The following is a 20,916-nucleotide window of genomic DNA, read 5'->3' on the forward strand; positions in this document are numbered from 1 at the left end:
TTGACAAGATAATTGTCCCCATACACTGAAGAAGATCACCATCTGAGATATTTTTTAAATGTTGCAATCATACATGTAGTGGTGGTGTACAAAAACATGTAATCTTACAGGATTATAATAATCATATTATTAAAGTAACAAATATGCCTACAGTATATTGTCTGGTATAGTTGTTAATGTTATTATTATTCTGAATGTTATGTGGAAGGTTATTGAGTGTTATTAAAAAAAAATTATGTATTTAAATACATTAAAGGATGTCTTGGAAATAAACATGCCATACACGTAATACATTTGTTATTATATTCAATGTATAAAGAGCTATGAGTATATAGAGCTAAAAAATCACCACACTACCATTTATCCAATACAGACTTTTATTAGTCTTGTAATAATTCATTCTTGAATGTTAGTGGATACTAAAGGTGTAACGGTACATGTATCCATACCAAAATATTCGGTACAGGGCTTTCGATTCGGTACACGAATGCAATCCTTTTAACAGGCGGAACATAGTTTAAATCTGAGTTCCCTCAGGAACATATTATGTGGCAGACTGCAAGTTATTTTAGTCTCTGCTCATACTTTAAGTGCATTTTTTTTATTATTGTTATTAAACTTAAAAACATACAAAACAATGCCAGGTGTATAAAAGAGAAACTAGAGTTAGCACAGTGCCGCTGTGGCCACTCACTCCGTACCGGAAATAAGATTTGTCTTGCGCAGTGCATGAAAACGCTAAAGAATCTACTGTATAGTGCTAGCTTTATCTATTAAGCAGGAAGTGGTAGCACTATGGATAGCGTTTTTATGTCCAGCTTTAAGAATTTTTCTTAAAAGAACAAAAATATACTGACAATTCTGAATATCAAGAGAGTGAATAAATGAAGGATAAAAGAAATAAAGACATTTGCCAAAGTATGCTGAAATAAGAAGAACAGTTAAGTAGATCATATCTTTAAGAAAATTAAATATTAACACACACACACACACACACACACACACACACCTGTATTACCTAAATGGGCTCTAACAAATGAAAACTATTTCATTGATTTTATTTTATTTTATTATTTTAATTTGTGCCAATTTAATTAAAATTTTAATTTAATCAATAAAATAAAAAAGTATTGCATTAATTTAATTTCTTTGATTTTATTTTTATATTATTATTTTATATATTTTTTTAACCAAGCAGGCATTTTATTAAAAAAAGTTTTAAAAAATGTAAACAGTTCAAATGTTAATGACCACAAATGTTAATAATGATAAACTGCATTAATAAAAAAACCACAATCAGTGTTATGTTTTGCATTTCTCCCCCCTAACCATATCCAAATTGAACCGAACCATAACCGAAAAACCGAGGCACGTACCGAACCATGAACCGTTACACCCCTAGTGAAAACCTATGTAAGTAATTATTGCTGATAAATAATGACACACTTCATTTATTAGGCAAACATTTAGTGTATTTTTAATTTCATGCACATTATACCATACACCAATTTAGTGGCACGGTAAAGTTGAAGGAAAATACAAGTTAAACAGTGACTCCAGCTGCATATGATAGGAAGTGCAACAAATCTATGGTCTCTAAACACACATCCAATCATATCCGCATCATTCAATTCACAAACTTCAGATAACAGGCCCTGTGAACATTTCATGAATTTACTCCTGTCAGAAGACAGAGGATACATGTGCTTAGTATTTAAAGCTTGTGTTATCATAATTTATTCATCAGTGCATAATATTGCTCAAGAATTATATAACCAAGGTTCATGCAACAGAATGAATGCATTATTAGCTAGGCAGCTGTGCATTGATTTAATTCTGGATAAGTATAATAATAAATCTAAATCAAGAGATGGTGAACGTTTTAATAAAACGTCTATTTCTGTTTTCTTTTCTATCTTGCATATGTACTGTCGGACTTTCAGTTAATAAAATACAGAAAATATTTTTTTTTTTATGAATATGGAGGTGAAAATGTATTTCAGCCTTTTCATTCAACATGCAGTTGATCTTACAACACACACTCCACTCCAGTCATTATTTTTAGCATGGAAATGTGTTATACAGACAAATCGATTAATATGATATTATGTAAGCTTTAATATTGATATTCTAAATGGAACACAAGTAATGCACTTTTCTAAAGTTTATGCCTACTGTGAGCCATGGGAATATAATTATGGTACAGTGCAGTGCGTTTATATGCTTTTAAGTCCAGTTGCTAAAATAGTCCATGCTAAACATTTCCAGTAGAGTTTACTGTCTAAGTGCTTATAACTACTACAAATATACTACAGTTTTCATAGCAAGAGTGGATCATACAAGTGAAATTAACTAAAACAGTAACAATAAAATATTGTAATTTCTATACTGTTAATACAGTTTTAAACAAAAATAAAGTTAATACAGAGTCAATAATCATTAAGGAAGTGTAAAATCCAGTAATAGGACAAATGCTGGTAGGAAAACATGCCCTTTGGAGTTTAGAGGAATTATTGTTTAGAATCTAGATGCATAGTTATCCCCTTATAAGGAAGTCCAGCTTTTTTGTGGTTTCTTTTTTTCTTCACAATGAAGCTAACTACAGCCATAGTAAAAATATCTGTGCTCTCATGCATTTGCTACAGAAAATATAAACCTATCAGAAATAGACAGGTCATCCTGAAGTCCTAAACTCTTAAGTAATAGAGTTTCAATTATTGTGTGTGCTATTGGACCAGTCATAAGGCATGTAGCTAACTTTAACATTCCCTGTAGATAGAAGAGTTTTCAGACTTTTTTTCTTCTGAGATGCCCTCATGTGGGTTAAGACCCAGTTCAGCAACTGCAAAAGAAAATAACAAAATAATATCTTAAAAATGCTGTATGTAGCTTGAAATATTTATTAATGTTTTAAGCCAACAAGACTAACATTGACTCTTAAACTGGCTCAAGATTTAAAATCATGAATACCTTTTCTTCTGTGTCTCCAAAATCTGCCTTGTACCATTTAAAGATCTGGCTAAGCTTCACCTCTTTTTTCACAGTATCCACATTGCAGCCATCATCAGATTCCAGAAATGCCCCAGCAGCAGTCTGCAGTTGACTGCCAATGTCCTAGTATGAAAGATTTAGACTTAAATAATAATAATAATAATCATCATAAATGAACAACATGCTGATAAATAAGAATGCAATTTACTTCTGAGGTGTAGGTCCTAATGGGTGGGCAGCCTTTCGCACCACAGTTCAGTGCAAAATGAATAAGAGGCTCTGCTTCAGGAAGTGCAACCTAATGAGGTATCACAAAACACAGGATTGATGTAAATGAAACGCAATGTCTTTTAAATGGCACAGCCACAAATGCAACATACTAAATGAAGTGTGATACTTTACACCCATCTTCCTATTTTCTCCTTCTGCTTAGTAAATAAAACAAATATGTTAAACTAACACCATTATAAAAAATATGTTTTACCAAGTAGTTCGGGAACATTTGGTGTTGTTGCTGATAGATAACATAGTGTCCCTGAGAAACTAACAATCAAAGATCATCTAAGCACAGCTAAATATGAATTACCCTAATAAGAACAATTACACAAGATACCCACTGCACCTGCTAACAAATTTCACAAGTATTCAAAGCAACATGAGATACCGGTTACCTGTAGTCTCGGGTCATTCTTGGAAAAAGGCTTCAGAAGTTGCGCTATTCCTTTCCTGTTTCCCCGCAGCACTCCGTTCTCAATATCCTGCAGTGTGAACACTTCTCCTCCAATTAGGTAGCTCACATAGTTGAAGAACTGCACAAATGATATCAGTTTTTTATTTATAATTTTTATTTCAAGGCCACATACAACAGGACATTTTAAAACCTCTTACCCGGTACCTCTGCCATATGTTTTTGGGGAAACCAAGGCGAAGATAGCCGTGGATAACCAGGGCATTGTAGACATTGATGAAGAAGGCCAGCCTCTCATCATGACTCAAAGACAGCAGCTCCACACGCTGAAGAGACACTGCCAGCTCACAATAACGTTCATAACAAGCACTTTTAGACAAGGCTTGATAGTCCACTGACTGCAAAAGAAACAAAAAAAGAAAAATAACTCCACATAATATACAGTACATAAATGCCACACCAAACCCACTCCATGGTAACACAGTTAAAGTAATGTTAAGTAAATAAAGTAATGTTACCGTTTACATTCAACTTGTTGAAATACTGCATGTTAGAACAGGGTAGTTAGTACCTTGCCATCAGCAGAGAGGTGATCAGAGTACAGTTTCATGATCAGATTCCTCAGGGCCTCAGATAATTCAGATGCTGTAACTGCTGAAATAATGTTAATAAATATTCTTTATTCTTCATTTACTAAAACTGAAGGGAAATAACGTATGAGCATGTATAGAAGATTAAGGCCCAAGCTTGGAAGAGAGTCTAGGTGCGTGCAGATTATAAACATGCAGGTCTAGAGGAGAATATGCACTTTAATGGAGTGGGTTTGGTGTGTCAATACAGAAAAAGGATTTAATAAAAAAAAAAAAATGATATTTAATTACACAAACTCTATAGACAAAAAGACAAATAGTATCACAGCACAGGATCAATGCATTTACAGATACACCAGTTACCACACCTTCATCAAGAAACACATCTGTTTCTCACAACTAATCATTGATCACTAAGTGTTTGATCACAAGGACTACACAAGATTATTTCATTTACACTGATCAGGCATACCATTATGAACACCTGAGTAATATTGTGTTGGTCCCCTTTTGCTGACAAAACAGTCCTGACCCATCTGACATTAACAACATTAAGTTCTTCAGCAATTTGAGCTACAAAAGATCATCATCTGGCTCAGACCACACAGACCAGCCTTCGCTCCCCACTTGCATCAGTGAGCCTCGGCTGCCAATGACCCTGTCAAAGATTTACCACTGTTTCTTCCTTGAAACAGTTTTGATAGATACTGACCACCGCAGACTGGGAACATCACACAAGAGCTGCTGTTTTTTGGAGATGCTTTGACCCAGTCGTCCAGCCATCACAATTTGGCACTCGTCAAACTCCCTCAAATTCGCTTGCCTATTTTTCCTGCTTCTAACACATCAACTTTGATGACAAAATGCTTAATATAACCCACCCACTAACAGGTACCATGATAAATAAAGATGAACAGTGTTATTCACTTACCAGTTATAATGTTATAATGTCATAATTTTATGCCTGATCGGTGTAAATATTGCATATATACCAAAGGGGCTCTAAATATTACCCATTAAAAACTCAGGGAACCCCTGAGGAACCCTTTACATAAGAGTTTTGTCTTTTTTGTCAGTGATTAATGATTTAATGTACCCACGTACAATACACAAAAAGTTCTCAGTATATGAAAGGATATACAGTATGGTGAGCCATAATCCAAATTATTTTACAGTTAAATGTTTATTATACAGTCTAGCCATTTTCATCTTTCCTGTCTCTTACACGGGCAGCTGTCATAATCTACCCTTCTCTCTGCACAACCCAATTCATTAGCTCTGTGCTTTTTTAACCTGTTTCTGTACACCATTAAACCCTTCTGTGGCTGTCAATCAATCCACACATCCTCATTACTCAACACTGCCCTTAATCCAAAAGATTAGTCTCTCACAGTGTGCACACAGAGCCTGAGATAGCTGAGGATGTGAATTTGTATTCGACCAACTAGCAAAATACAGAGATGACTACAGAGAGTGTTCTGGGAGATACAGGTTGTAACTGCACATGCAGCTGGGAGACATTCCAGATAGAAAATTCTTGTCCAGTTTTATTGGGAAAAAAAAAAAAAAAGAAACATTTGCATGAACTTGGCATTTCCTCATTCAGGCTTAACGTGAAAGGAAGCAAACACACAGGCATGTAGAGAACCACAAAGGTAACAGTCCACATGCAGTTTGTGCACACTAACCTCCTCCGTCACTTTTCTCAGACTCGGAGCTGTTTACTGCAGGTAATGACAGGGTGTCTGGGGGCACAGCCTTCTCCTTCACCAAACGTACCAGACGTTCAAGTTCCTCAGGGGCCTAAAGAAGTGACAGCCAGAAAAAGTTTAGTGTATAGGCAGAAAAACGTCTGTACTTTGTTGTAAGTAGCATATGCCGATTCAGACATCATATAAACATATGTTATATTTTAAAAGCCTTCATGTTTGATGCATACTTTAAATTACACAATTATAGGGGTGGAGAGTAACAAATTATATTTATTTATTTATTTACTATTATGTAGTGGACATTGTTAATGTTGGTTAGCACTAATGTTGGAAATTAGCCAGGGACTAAATTGTCAATGCATATTTAAGCTAGCTCTTTAACCAGTGTCATGATATAAGTGACATGAAATGAATGAAAGGGGTTATATTTTAGAGTAGTTCTGCTGATGCTGCATTAGACTTGAGCAGTACTGTATAATCAATCACACACTTTTGTTGAGAATGCACTGTCCAATCAAATCGTTTAGATTTGTCACTGTGGAAAACAGCAGAGTTGTCCAATGTGTGCGTTCGATTGATCTGCATTTGAGATTTCTCTAATTATCATAAATGACAATTAGAAAAGGAGTTTTTTTGCTGTGAAAGTGCATAATTCACATAAGACTCAAGTCATGGGCCGTAGTGTGTTTTTTTTGTTATTGCACTTTAATTTGTAAATGGTATTAAAAACGAGTTTGACATTTATATCCTCTTGTCCTTTTTGAACTACACTAGAAGCCCCCAGCCCTACTGTTAAAAAAATATAACTCAGTAATTTTTACGAGTACATTTTATGAGCTATTTTTTTTTTTTTACTTTTACTTAAATAGATTTAAGGACCTGTAACTATACTTTAACTTTAACTTTAAGTAACAGTACTTTTACTTGAGTAGAATATTTTATTACTCTTTCCATTACTGCACAAATAAATGAATTCTCACAAGCATTAAAAAGGTAAAATAGTCATAACAACAGTTATATAAACCTATATTGTTTGTCCTCTTCTTTGTCGTTATTATTATTATTATTATTATTATTAATAATAATAATAATATTAATACTCATTTTAATTTTTATGCCCAATGCTTGGTTTTTTTGTTAGTTTTAGTGTACCCCTTAATTATACTTAGGTTATCACTAACCAAATTTTGAGGGATCTCGTTTCCTCCTATGTGGACGTTGTTGAAGAATATCTGTGGCACAGTGCTGCTTCCAGTCATCTTCTCCAGCCAAGCCCTGACAGCTGCATCATGACTCACGTCCACTTCATGCACTGGTAGATTCATTGCCTTTAGAGCAGCCTTGGCCTGTAAACACTGCGGGCATCCTGGCACCGAGTACACAGTAACCCTTCCTGATATATGATCCTCAAACACAGCCATCAGTACACCTGTGGAGAGAACATCCATAATACAATTATACTTTTTGTATGTTTGCTTTGCCTGTTTTCTATATGGATGAATTACAAGAGCTGCACCTTCAGAAAAAGAGATTGTTAATCACAATTTACCCAGTCAATTAAATGCAATTAAGATAAAATAATAAATTTGTGTTATAAAAAATAATGGCATGTGCCAATGTTTTAATTCCTCCTATTCCACAATAATACTTCAAAAAAGCAATAAATAAACAGTTTGTATGACTTTCCAAATCAGGAGTGCTTAATAGTGAGCATCCAGGACTGCTGTATGACACACTGTTATTCTGAGGGTATTCTGAATGTTTTTATTCAAACTTTCAGTTTAGTACATAATGCATCTTATCAGCTGGTATGAGCAGACTGGTACTTTATTCATTCATGCATTCATCATCCATCTATTTATCTAGTCCTCTATCTATCTATCTATCTATCTATCTATCTATCTATCTATCTATCTATCTATCTATCTATCTAATAATACATTCATTCATTAATCTATCCAACCATTTATTTCTATCTATCTATCTATCTATCTATCTATCTATCTATCTATCTATCTATCTATCTATCTATCTATCTAATAATACATTCATTCATTCATCTATCCAACCATTTATTCATCTATCTATCTATCTATCTATCTATCTATCTATCTATCTATCTATCTATCTATCTATCTATCTATCTATCTATCTATCTATCGATAGATCTATTCATCCATCCATTCATTAATTTACCCATTGATACACATATTTATTCATTCATCTATCGATTAATTCATTCATTCATTCATCCCTGTTCAATTCATTCATTCATTCATCCCTGTTCAATTCATTCATTCATTCGTTAATTTATTCATTCTTTTATCCATCCATTGATCTTCAGTATCTTTTTCAGGGTAATAACAGTCAGATCAGTAATTACCTGTCAGACAAGCAGTTCCTTCGACTGTAATTTCCTCATGACACCGGAAGTCGGTGACAGATGACTCTCGAGGTGAAACCCAAACCTTAAGGCTGCAAGTAACAGTATCTGTTCCGGTACCTGCTGACTCTATACTACAAAAACTGTTTTTCTCAACAGGTTCCTCGTCTTAAATAAAAAGCACTACTGTAATCATGCGCTATTACTGTAAGATGATCTGCAGCAGTGCAGCACATCTTCAATGTCCTTTCCGTCACTACAGCGACAACAGCGGGCTTAATACAAATCACTTCCTTCCTGATGCTCCCTTGTTCACTTCCCCTTTGCACTTCTACTAAGGAATATCTCCTGTGCAGGCGGCGCAGCGACTTTCATTAAGACACTTTCATTGAATATTTGTCAAAATTAAGCTAAATGTTTTCCTCAGCCATTCAAAAGGGGGCGGGGTTATTGCGAGTCACTATAACATGTGAACTAGTCCGACAGCATACTGTCAGCTAATATACATATAGTTGATTAGTTCAGATTGCGCAATATTTGCGCATCTTCTGGCATTCATTATAGTAGAGAAAACCTGCGCAGGATGTTAAGAAACTGAGGTTCATTTTCACACTAAAAGTCCCGGAAGACACGAGCGCACCAACTGCAGGCGCTATTTGTGAAGTTTGTTCCGGTCGTCCTTTCTGCTACACTTGACATTTCTGTAATAGTAGCAGACATCGCCTTTATTGCAGTGTGTGTTAATTCTGTGGACGTTTTTCACAATGGTTAAACGTGTAGCTGTAGTTCTAGCGGGTTGTGGTGTTTTCGACGGCTCGGAAATCCACGAAGCTTCTGCTGTGCTGGTGCATTTGAGCCGAAACGGAGCGAATGTGAGTTCCCCCTTTTCCTAATGCGCACGCAGCCGCTCATAAAGCCCGGAACAGATTTCTATCATTATGATTTTAGAGGCAGAACACCGCAGGAAACCGCAAAAATACACACAATGGCTGTAACGCCGCGAAATAAAAAACAAGCACAAAAAAGGTTTCATTATGCAGTTAATATTTTTCCTTATGATGAAAATTAAGAATTGTTTAAGTTTAAGTGTTTTCTTAATATCACCTTTGCGTTGACAGACACAAATAACCTTTATTATGTTTATCGGTTTAAAAAAACAAAACAAAAAAAAACCTGAAGCACGAAAGAATTTAGCTAAATTAATGCAAACAGTTTGGCCGCTAGAGGTCGCTGTATCAGATTCAGTTCTCAATCTCATCAGAATCGGAATCAGGTTTATTGGCCGTGTGTTGATCCACATAAGCAATTTGCGTCCAGCTGTTGGTGACTCCCAAAAGTACAGACATAACACTATGTATTTTGCGTAGACTATAGGAGACAATATGATTATTAAATGGAACTTTCGCTATTTTCTCATGAAAACCCCATTTAATAATCCATTTATCAATTAACTAGTTTGCCACAAGTATTATGTCCTTAAGATGTGCTTTATACAGACAACCTTGAAACTCAGTATATATTAGTACTTTGAAGCACAGCCTAATTGCGTTACATCTGTGTTTTGCGATAATGGGCTGTGCATGTCGCACCAAGGCCTACATTGGTGTCCTACCTGAAACATTTCACCTCTTAATTCCATTATTATGATGCTGCAGATATAGAAACCATCAGTATTATACAGAATACAGCGCAGTATAACAGAACGCTGTGTCACAGACAAGTATCTCATGTTTGAGTTTGTGCAGTTTGCAAGCTCTGAATAGTGACCATCCAATCAAAGAACGTGAAATTAATGTGACATTATTGTACGCCTGCTAGATTGCTCTGGTGCCGCTAACTCAAAATCTGATTGGTTAAAACAACAGCTTCAAGCAACATGTACGCTATGTTTCAGTGCCTACTGCTGATTGTGCAGACCTCACGGCAGATTTCTTTGACCCCTGCAACACAATGGCTTAAATATATGATTGCATCAAAACTCAACATAAACAGACACTATTTGAAGTAGTGCAACCCAGAGAAAAGCTATGAAATGAAGAGAATAGACTGCTGGGAATAATTGAACACATATTCATGAAAAAAATAAATATTGAAATGTAAATAGGTGTTTAAGACAGCAGAGAAGGCTTTGCTGTCCCTGACACTCTACCACTGGTGTAATGCAGTGTTTCTCTGTGGCGCAAAGCCAAGTGTTATTTTGGTAAATGCATACTGTACACGAGTATTACTGAAACTCAATACTTACTTTCGTTTTTAATCTGTTACTCAAATTTGCACTTCTTTTTTCCCCGCATTCAGTAAATGTGTGCTATATATCAATGTAAAGGGCTCATTTAGTTGATTCAGATTAGCATCTAATCACGCACATCAGTGTAGGGAAAAAATATCTAAAAAGAAATCATGGCAATAATTCACGGACCTCCTCAAGCTTTAGATATGCAGACTGAGAATAAGTGCCGTGGCCCTCTGGGGAAAAAGCGCCAACACGTGAAGTGAAGTAAAGAAAGCACAGAAGAATATGCATGTGTAAGACTCTTGTATTTAAGGGTGAATACATAATTAATAGAGTGAACTGCACATAAAACATCTTCCTCCTTCCTTTCAATTTCTCTCGAGTTTTTCTTTTGGCATCGTCGTGCGTTTAAAAATCACCATCGATGAAGCTTTTCTCTCGATGCCGTGCAGCTCAGAACACAGGTGAAGTGGGGTTTTTTTATGCCCGGTTGTTTTCAGCGTGACGAATGGTTCGCTTTTCCTGTAGACAGTCCGAGTGAGCGGCAGGTCAAACGTCAGAGGAACTGCATCCATATTTATGATGTGGTATGGCCCGATTCCATGGGAGAGCATCTGATTTAATATAAAGAGTTTCATTGGTTCACCTGAACCCGTTCGGCAATTTCATTAGTCTAATGTTATGGGGCTCCGTTTTTTGGCTTGAAGTTTGTGAAACCGGGAAAAATCCATAAATTAGCCCCTTCATTGTTAAAGCCGCGGGGTTCAAAGCGTGGGGAAAAAAGTAGTGGCTTATAGTCCGGAAAATACGGTAATATACAAAAATGCTTTTTAAAATCATTTACTTTTTAAAACCTGAATATATTAAGAAGATATTTTTTTTGCTGCATCTTTATAGCATTTTTTGATCCTTCTATTTTTATGAAGCAATTTTTTAGCATTACATAATTTCCTAGTATTTTGTTTACTGTCTACTTGAATGGGTTTAATTTAAGCCTCAGTTACTCAATAGCTTACAAATAATGATTAGAATTATAAGCGTTTCGCTTTGGTATGAATACTGAATACTAATATTTGCAAAATTTAATTATGCTCAAAAATACATTTGTAACACATGGCCCAAGGAGTTAATTATACAAATGCCAAAATTATGAAAATTTCCAGTGTAGTGTACCATCTGACATACCTTTTATCATGCTATTTTTTTTGTTATTGTGTGTTTTTAAAAAATTGGAAAAATAAAATATTTTTGTTGCATGTTGTGTAACTATTTCCCCATCACTTCTTTTTTTATTTGCTTATTAAGCTGTTATTGTTTGTAAGATGCCGTTAAGGTTTGGAAAGGTGCAATGTAAACTTAACTTGATCATTCTTCTTGTCACCATTCTAGGTTAAAATATTCGCACCCAACATTGATCAGATGCATGTTGTTGATCACTTGAAAGGTGCGCCCTGCGAGGAAAAGCGTAATGTGCTTGTGGAAAGTGCGAGACTTGCCAGAGGTGACATTCAAGATCTGCCGGAACTCAGCGTAAAGAATTTTGATGCCATTATTTTCCCAGGTTAGAAGATTAACTTTATCCTGGTTAGGGTCAAAGCAAATCCAGATCTAAAAACAGGAACACTGAAGCTGAGGTGGGAGTGCAGGAATCAAAGATCACCCCAAACTCAGGGTTAAACCGGGAAATGTGGAGAAATAGCAGTGCTCTGCTTTTCACCATCACGCCACCCCAAAGAACATTCTATTGAATATATTTAATTCACAGTTCCTTATAAAGCAGCTTAATACATTTATTATAACCCAGGCACACAGCTGAGGATTTGAGGGTTGAGGATTTGCACAAGGGCCCAACAAGGACTCTCTTCCTATTACTGATATGTGTATCTTCTTTGTTATTACTAGTTCAGAACCACAGAATAAATATTTTTTGTAAAGAATTATGACTTCATACCCATCATGAACTACAGCGTATGGTTTACAGTCCAGTGTTTTCTTTGACAGGTGGCTTTGGAGTTGCTAAGAACCTGTGCAGCTGGGCAGTACAAGGCAAAGACTGCTGTGTGAATGAGCAGGTTAAAGCAGTACTGCAGGCTTTCCATGCTGAGAAGAAACCTATTGGACTGTGTTGGCAATGACAAGGATGAAAGGTACTTTACATTTTTAGAGCTTTAAGAACTGGAACCACCTGATCTTCAGAAACCACCTGAAAATACCACACATTTTCACACACAGAAATGAAAACATTTCCAGAATCGTTTTATAGTTGACCAGTAAATAAATCAGTTTCATTTTATTACTACCTTTTTAGCAGGAAAGCATGTGCAATTTGTGTGTTAATTAGCAGCCATTCACACGCTACAATTTTAATTTACAGGTTTAATGCATTTTAGGCAGCACTCTTATTTGAAATACTATTTTGGTTAAAAAGAAAAAATATGTAATTGAGTGATACTGATTTATTGTTATAAAATATTTTTCCATCATACTAATTTTCACAACAACATCTGTCAGTTTGTATTTCATAGTCATTTATGTTTTAAAATTTGCAATTCCTAATGCTTTTTTGCTTTCATAATGATATCTTCTATGCATAGCAGCCTTCATTTTCATAATGACACATATCTTTCTGAGACTAAACCTGTTCAATGATTGTAATGTAAGATAGTTGGTAAATTTGTGTGGCAAATGAGGTAGCTCTGAAGTAGATGGAACCACATGGAGGCTTCAGTGAGCTCCAAAATCTGGTTCTTTCTTTACTAGTTAAATATATAGACATGATGTAACAGCTGATGATATTTTGACCCAAATTAATGATTTGTTCGAAACACGGTCAGCTAGTATATATGTGATTCCAGGGCATAACCCCTGGTCGTTCAATGCTTAAAAAAAAAATCAATATAAGGTTTTCGGCATTTTAAAGCATTGCTCAACATTAAATAAATACATTTCTGTATCAGGATATTCATTGATTTCAGATTTCCATCACTTATCACCACCAGCTGCCACTGCTTGGTGAATAATTGCTCTTCAATATATAGACATTGATGATGAAGTAATCATTTTGGTGTTGGTATGAAAGACTTCAGCATTTATTTAATTTTGACTAAATGACATTTCATCATTTCACATCATCAAAGCAGAAACAATTCATAACAGGAAATGTAGCAAGCAGAACTGACCACATTAATTAGTGATTATTTACACTAATGTTAGAGTAAACAGAGATTCGATTAGTGAAGAGACAACAATTCTGTAGTTTGTCAAATGGTTTTTAGTCAAAGTTATATTCAGCATTTCGTATTGGGAGCTCATGATTTTTTAAAACACAGCATTGATGTATTTCCATTAGCTTACGTTGTAAATATAGCAGTAGTTGCAGCATCATTCATCACAATAGACATTTTAAAGGTCTCCATTTTTACTTTCTTAGGGAATAAAAAAAATGCTAGAAACATATTTCAGTTCATATTAGAACATGTTACTATTTATGAACACATTTTACAGGCTTCTACATGTATTGTATGTATTCAATTGGCTACTTTGTATTTGGCATCTGATGGATAGTTAAAAGGTGGGTAAAATGTTTTTAACTAAATGGGGCAGCAGCAACTTTGCTTTCAGGGAGTGGTCAAGAGTATCGCACAGACACCTCCAATGTTAATCTTTTTACAATTTTGTCATATCGCTATTGTCATAGTAAAACCAAAAAAAAGTGGGCTTATCGTACCTAATGGTACAATAAACTACACAAGCAACCCTCACATTTTCTAGTTATATAGTTCAGTTAGTTTTTGCAATTTAATTTTATTTCTCTAATATTTGATATTTCTCTACTGATTATATCATTTATTATCTGAGGATATGTGACAAAGCCATCATGCAGTTAAGTGAGCTGTGTGATTTATTTGATTTTTCAGATCTCCTGATGTACCAGGGACTGCAGAAGCCATCACTCAGCTGGGCTGCAAACACGTCTGCAAGAACGTCAATGAAGCTCATGTGGATGAGAAAAATAAGATTGTAACCACCTGTGCCTTTATGTGCAAGGCACCTCTGCATGAGATATTTGATGGCATTGGTGTGATGATTCAGGATGTCCTAAAACTTGCCTGAATGAACACTGACACCACAATCCAGCAAGAGTAATCACCTTTTTAGTTCTACAAAGCATATTAAAGGAAGAACGTTGGCTGTTAATGTGCATCACAGTTTCGTTTTCAGTTACATAAATAAACTGCATGTTACACTCTGAACTGAAATAAACCAATTCTGTCAGCTGTTATTGTCTTATTTCCTTTATGTATTTCCTCTAAGAAAACTCCTAAGTGTGCCAGTGCTGTTAAACTTATTTTTTCTTTTAGGTTCTGCATGGCAAGAATATTACCCTGAGATATACTGAAGAAACATTGTGTGTTTGCATTTTTTATAACTTTATTTACATATTATATATAATACATTTATGTACGATATAAATACATACATCCTTTCTACCTTGCTAAATCTTATGCCATATTAACCAACTAGACCTTTACCTATTATGTTGTCTGACAGCATTTGTCATATGTTGTGTTCTGGCAAATAATAAAGCCACTGTAAACCATAGTTTTCCGCTATTCCTTCATGCACATTTACCAAAGCGATTTCAAAGATTCCTACTTTTTAAGTTTTATGGTATCATTACAATAACATTTAAGCAGATGCTGAATAATAGGAATCATTGCTGTGGTTTATGTGCTTTTGAAATCGCATGTATGACCCAAGCACAGAACAGTCACTGACTGTCTCCATGCTGTCAATAAGCTGCACAATACTATCTACAGCGTCTGTGCTTAGCACAGTCGATGCATTATTCTTAAATTTACCCACCAAATGCTCCTGACTAAGCGGCTTTCTCCAGTGACCATAAAATGTGTTACAACGTGCTGAGTATGTTTCTTTGTTGGCCAGCTTTACCACAACTTCACAGTACATCTTTTCAAAACTAGCCTGGTTGTCTTTTGGATTTTCCACATGAACTTTGAGGAGCAGGTCTGTCAGTGCCTTTCTTTCCATCATTTTACTGCTGAAGGAATCCACAGTGACCTCACCATCAAGCAGTGCACTACAGCAATTGAACTGGTACGAGTGCCTAGCCTCGTGTTCCGTGACTGGGCACGGACAGTCTATGTATCTTGATGAAGGGACTTTTAGTACAATTCTCTCAATTTGACTGAGATCAGCATTTGGCTCTTTGGTATACATTTTTTCCCTTACAGTTACTGCTGCATCAGCTACCCAGTGCATGCCTAAATGGGCAGGGAACCGCTTAAATGCAATATCCTGTTTTTCCAGCACCCACTCGTACTGGCTAGTTGGGGAAACCTCAGCCAAATGACGTGGCAAATAGTCCTGGTAGTAAACACTAAAGCCTGATTCAATATCTAGAATGTGCTTGTTTCCTTCTAGACCTAGAAGAGCAAGCTGAGATGCTTCTAGACCCTTTCTAGCAGCATTCCCCAAGTGCAGTGGCTTTGTCTGAGTAGCTGCATTTGCTAGTGGAGCACCAGCAGATGAACATGCAATAGCAAGAGCTGCCATGGTCTGAGATGGGGACAGACCCAATAGTTTAGCTGAAGCAGCTGCACTCCCCATAACTCCAACAACTGTAGGAGGATGGAACCTGAGAAAGGAAATCAAAAGCTTTAGTATGACTGATAAGGATTTTAGCTTATAATCCTTTAAGATGAAGTGCACGGCATGGTAAAATATGATTAAAACTGAATTAATCATGTTAAGCTTTTTTTCTATTGTCCCTATACGTTTGAATAGGGTTCTAGAAAAACTATGCAGAACAAAATTTAATTTTTAACTTTAAAAAGTACTTCTTTCTACACAAATAATTACTTAAAAAAAAAAAATCTAAGTACTTTAGAGTTGTACCAAACAGTTATCAGGTTAATATCTAAAACTTACAATTATTTATATTTAAATATATATTAATTGTTTGTTGCTTCATCAGTATACTTTATCGTAAATACTTTGTTTTGATTTCATATTTTTAAATACATTTTCATCTCAAGGGCAATAGATGATGATCATCAGTATTGTTGTTGTAAGTTAACATTGTACCTTTTGGGGATGTTGTGAGCCTCTTTTGAAAACCTCATCAGTCTTCCTTGAATTTCAAGTCCCACATTGAAGGCCAGAAGTAGATCCAAACCTGAAGGTTTAGAAGGCATCGACTCGGCTAGAGCAACTAGAGCAGGCAGCACCGCTCCAGACGGGTGAGTGGCAGGATGCCAGGTGTCATCAAAATCCATAGAGTGCACCTAAATGAGAGATCAAAAAACAAACTTATCAAATACGTAGCTATGATTTTCAGCAAGATAAATGTTATTCTATAATTATAAAACTCAAAAGTTAAACAAAATTGATCAACATCTTGAAAGCTCTCTCTCTCTCTCTCTCTCTCTCTCTCTCTCTCTCTCTCTCTCTCTCTCTCTCTCTCTCTCTCTCTCTCTCACTTACACCCACAAACATCCACACTAAAATCTTTGCTGGACAACTAATTCTTTAAAATAGGTGCATATAAACATAAAATAAAATACAATAGAATAAATGTTATTCCATATAAAAGAGATAAAAGCATAAGCCAGCATTAAAAAGATATATGGATATATAAACTGTTGACATCATCATCAAGAATTACTAATAATATAATGGTAAAATCTTCAGAATGTAATAATTATTGGTAACCTACCGCAACCCCATTGACAAATGCAGCATAATTCGGTGGAAGGAATGAACCTGGTTTCCCCCACACACTGCTGTTCTGTTGTGCTTGGTATCTCTAATAAAATAAACAATTTCCAAGGTTGTGTTAAAGTAGAAGCAAATAATAATTAATTATGATTCATTATGTTTTAATCTGTTATTCAGTATTTACTGAAATATGTCAGACTTTACCTTGCTGTACTGGAATGTCACATTAAAGACTGGGGTGCTGGTTCCAAGCAGACCAACTCCCAGTGTGTCCAGCATCATTCTCTTGCTCCTTCTTATAACTCCATCAGTAAGATGGGCTGCATTCAAAGTTGAGATGGCTGTACCAAAACTCTCTGTAACACTCTGTAAAATGAATACAAAATTAAACAATTAAAACATTATTTTAGTGAATAATACAAAACTATTAATGTTGTCACATTGAATCAGCAAAATGTATGGTAAAAATAAATTGCAACAATACCTTTCTTATCATCATGTATGGGTGAGATCTGATGAATGAAAAATAACGCACTCTCTTTATATACTAGTTTGCATGATGAACTGGCTTACCAACTTTCCTTAATGAACCAACCAGTAAAAAAAAAACCAGAGAAATACATGGTTTCACAACACATTTTTTAAGGTCATTCTCTGATCAGTCACATAACACTTGTGTAGAAAGATATAGTCTGATATTTTGTAAACATCTGTTTAAAATTGTAATTTTGTTATTTAGTCTGCCAAAAATATTATTACTAAATATACTAAATATAGTATTAATAAATTACTGTACATTATTTCTCTTTTTCTTTAGACACCAACAAAAAAAATAAAGGAACATTTTCTGGTTTTTCCCCAGATTCTTTTTTTTTTTTTTTTGCCTAATGGGCTTAAGGTTAAAAGCAAATCATCTTATGAAATCTTTCCAGGTTACATTTAATTAAAAATCATGCAGATTTTTCACAAATTCTTTGTGAAATTTGTGAATTGGTAGTTTTACCAATTCAAAGTTCCACTAATATATTTTTTTCTGTTTCTTTTAAAAAGGAAAAGATTCTATTCCTATCTTTCAGGTTCCCTTCTTAGAAAGTCTCTCATGCAAAATCTCAAATTTTTCAGTGCACTCTTTAAGTTAAGAAAAATGAATGACACAAAATGAACACTTGTAACTCCGGCAACTGATTTGAATATGTATACATTTACAGCTGTTGTTTCTCCATTTCATGAAGATTGCCTCTTGTGTAATATTCTGTGACTTTTATTTTAATCATTATTAAACTTGTGCACAAATTCATAGAACACTTCAATTTGGTTTCTAAACAGTTTCAGTTCTTAATTGAATGGATACCACAAAATGTAGGCAACATTATATTGCATCATATCAAACACAGCAAGATTTTTTAGATAAGCTTTCAAGCTGTGAATCTTCTGTTTACATATTCTGAATGACATCTATTGAATACAGATTTGATAACTGGTAGGGCAGTGAAGAACAATAAACTTGCTGTCATGTCTATTAAACCAGTTTGAAATGATTTGCCCTTTGTGACCTGATGCATTATCATGCTGGAAGTAGCTGTTAAAACATAGATAAATTGTTCCTATGAAGGGATACACATAGTCAGCAATAATATTCAAATTGGCTAAAGTATTTATGCCATTAATGATAAGTAACAGGAAAGCGTTCATTATGGTGTGTATTCTGAGATGCTTTTCTGTTCACGTTGTAGACTAGTTTTTTATGCTCTTCTCACCAACAAAGCATTTCTGTCAGAGGAACTGTCACTAACTGGATGTTTTTCTTTATCACATTAGCAGTTTGAGTTAGCTCAAAGTAACCAACAGTTTGTGAAAATCCAACCAGCCCAACTGACCAACAATCATTCCACAGTCAAAATCAGTAAGATATATTTTCCCCCAAACTAATTGTTGATGTAAACATGACTTTATGCATTGCACTAGCACACATCTGGCAGATTAAGGAACTTTATGAATGAGCAGGTATAAAGGTGTTAATGATGAATTGCCCAGTAAGTGAATATATACTGGGTACAAGTGTTCAGAAATATCTTACAGTAAAAAGAAGATTATATAGTACAGTTTCACTGAACATTTGTTAATCCTTAGTCAACTTGATTGAAAAATATCTTCACGTCATTGAGAACAAAATATGTTGTAAATAAATGTACAGTACAATGCATGAGTCACGTGACTCATGACTGCATGAAACACCAATGCAATTACAAAATACATGAGATGAAAGAATTTTGATTCATATGTTTGCATAACTGCTGAATAACATGTTTGCTAATTGCTTCACAGGAGAAGGTCGCTTTGTCATGAGAAGTTTCTGAGACTTGTATGCAAGCAAACTTAACTTAATTACCTTTACAATCTGATTTATTTAAGTCAGAAATACAAGCATGTGTAGGAAAAGGCCTGTAATGGATTATTAAAAACATAAACAGAAAATAAAAATTTTTTTTGACTGTCATCATTCCAGCAGTCTGTTGGAAACACTTGTCTGTCTTAAAATCACATGCTTCTTTGAACGTCACAAAATATTTCTCAACTTTCCACAATCGTTTTACTTCCCTTTTCAGTTTGTTGTATTTCCTCAGCTTCTCATTTTCTTTCTAAGGCTTACACTATCTGTTTGGTCAAGTCAAGTCAAGTCAAGTCAGGTCAAGTCAAGTCAAGAGGCTTTTATTGTCATTTTTACTAAACACAGTGGTACACAGTACACAGTAAAAACAAGACAACGTTTCTCCAGAACCCTGGTGCTACACTAAACAACATAGAGCTACAACACAACACAAGCTACATAAAGTGCATCGAGTGCAACCTAGTGCAAACAGTGCAGACAAAAAAACAGTACAGACAACACAAGACAACACAAGACAAGACACAAAACCTGAGATAGCGCCGACCAGTAAACCTACTGTATACTTTGCTTATACAGTATTGTGCGAGGAGAACTGTAAAAACTATAACTGGGATATAAACAGACACAATGTAGTGCAAAAAACAGCAGCAGTCAAGAGGTGCAAAAGACAGCATGTAAACAGTGTAATAGAGTCAAAGGTGCAAAAACAGCAGGTAAACAGTATAATACAGTCAAGTATAAATAATAATTAATAAATTATGGTAGAATGGATTAAGAGTGGGATTAGTATTGAGTTATGAGTGTGTGTTTAGATTTCAAGAGCTATATTCATATTAAGTTTGTAATCTGGTGTACCAGTGTAGATTTATTCATTAATAGAGACTCAAAGCACTTTTGTACGTCGCTCTGGATAAGGGCGTCTGCTAAATTCCGCAAATGTAAATGTAAATGTGTTAAGTTCAGGTTGTGCAATAGTGTGGTTAGCAATAGCCAAGATTTATTATCTATTTTTTACTACATCTGGTTTCTTAGCCAATATTTGTTTATCTATCTGTTACTACAGTTTCAAATTAATGGAAATTTGATGTTTTCTTTTTTCTTTCTTTTCTTTCATTTGGCTTCAAAGTTGTGAAACATATTATTTGCCAACATTCACATATGGATGCCTGCAATTGATTGTGGCTGAGAC

General features: G+C 35.0%; 3 protein-coding genes across 5 annotated transcripts; 1 reads left to right on the forward strand and 2 right to left on the reverse strand.

Moving 5' to 3' along the window:
- Positions 1–1,450: 1,450 nt before the first annotated feature.
- Positions 1,451–8,773, reverse strand: LOC310723199 (uncharacterized protein). 3 transcript variants are annotated; one of them, XM_083535952.1, is made up of 9 exons: positions 8,365–8,773; positions 7,163–7,410; positions 5,958–6,072; positions 4,251–4,333; positions 3,880–4,077; positions 3,663–3,800; positions 3,200–3,289; positions 2,971–3,114; positions 1,451–2,842 (listed from the first exon to the last, which is right to left on the reverse strand). In XM_083535952.1, the coding sequence occupies exons 2-9, from the start codon at positions 7,400–7,402 to the stop codon at positions 2,711–2,713; spliced, it is 1,140 nt and encodes a 379-aa protein (XP_083392078.1). In that variant the 5' UTR covers positions 7,403–7,410; positions 8,365–8,773; the 3' UTR covers positions 1,451–2,710. The 3 variants fall into 3 exon arrangements, with proteins under 3 accessions (XP_083392078.1, XP_083392079.1, XP_083392080.1); XM_083535953.1 differs by having other exon boundaries at positions 4,251–4,330; positions 8,365–8,647; XM_083535954.1 differs by lacking the exon at positions 3,200–3,289 and having other exon boundaries at positions 8,365–8,647.
- A 215-nt stretch (positions 8,774–8,988) lies between these two features.
- On the forward strand, positions 8,989–14,877 carry LOC310723200 (glutamine amidotransferase-like class 1 domain-containing protein 3, mitochondrial). Its single transcript, XM_083535955.1, is given in 5 exon segments — positions 8,989–9,236; positions 11,987–12,158; positions 12,599–12,716; positions 12,718–12,744; positions 14,515–14,877. Coding segments are annotated over 5 exon segments (621 nt in total). The 5' UTR covers positions 8,989–9,128; the 3' UTR covers positions 14,711–14,877.
- A 147-nt stretch (positions 14,878–15,024) lies between these two features.
- acod1 (aconitate decarboxylase 1) lies at positions 15,025–17,931 on the reverse strand. Its single transcript, XM_083535951.1, has 5 exons — positions 17,823–17,931; positions 17,543–17,704; positions 17,337–17,426; positions 16,706–16,905; positions 15,025–16,256 (listed from the first exon to the last, which is right to left on the reverse strand). The coding sequence occupies exons 1-5, from the start codon at positions 17,835–17,837 to the stop codon at positions 15,287–15,289; spliced, it is 1,437 nt and encodes a 478-aa protein (XP_083392077.1). The 5' UTR covers positions 17,838–17,931; the 3' UTR covers positions 15,025–15,286.
- Positions 17,932–20,916: the final 2,985 nt, after the last annotated feature.

Source organism: Silurus aristotelis (genome assembly GCF_946808225.1).
Source record: "Silurus aristotelis genome assembly, chromosome: 3".
NCBI classification, from domain to species: domain Eukaryota; kingdom Metazoa; phylum Chordata; class Actinopteri; order Siluriformes; family Siluridae; genus Silurus; species Silurus aristotelis.

Coding starts and splice junctions, on each gene's coding strand:
- LOC310723199 (XM_083535952.1), bottom strand. CDS start 7,402: ATGGCTGTGTTTGAGGATCATATATCAGGAAGGGTTACTGTGTACTCG. Junction 4,334..5,957: donor TGAGAAAAGTGACGGAGGAG/GTTAGTGTGCAC, acceptor ACATTATTTCAG/CAGTTACAGCATCTGAATTA. Junction 2,843..2,970: donor TTGGAGACACAGAAGAAAAG/GTATTCATGATT, acceptor TTTCTTTTGCAG/TTGCTGAACTGGGTCTTAAC.
- acod1 (XM_083535951.1), bottom strand. Junction 17,427..17,542: donor TGACATTCCAGTACAGCAAG/GTAAAGTCTGAC, acceptor TTATTTTATTAG/AGATACCAAGCACAACAGAA. Junction 16,906..17,336: donor CATTTGTCAATGGGGTTGCG/GTAGGTTACCAA, acceptor TCTCTCATTTAG/GTGCACTCTATGGATTTTGA.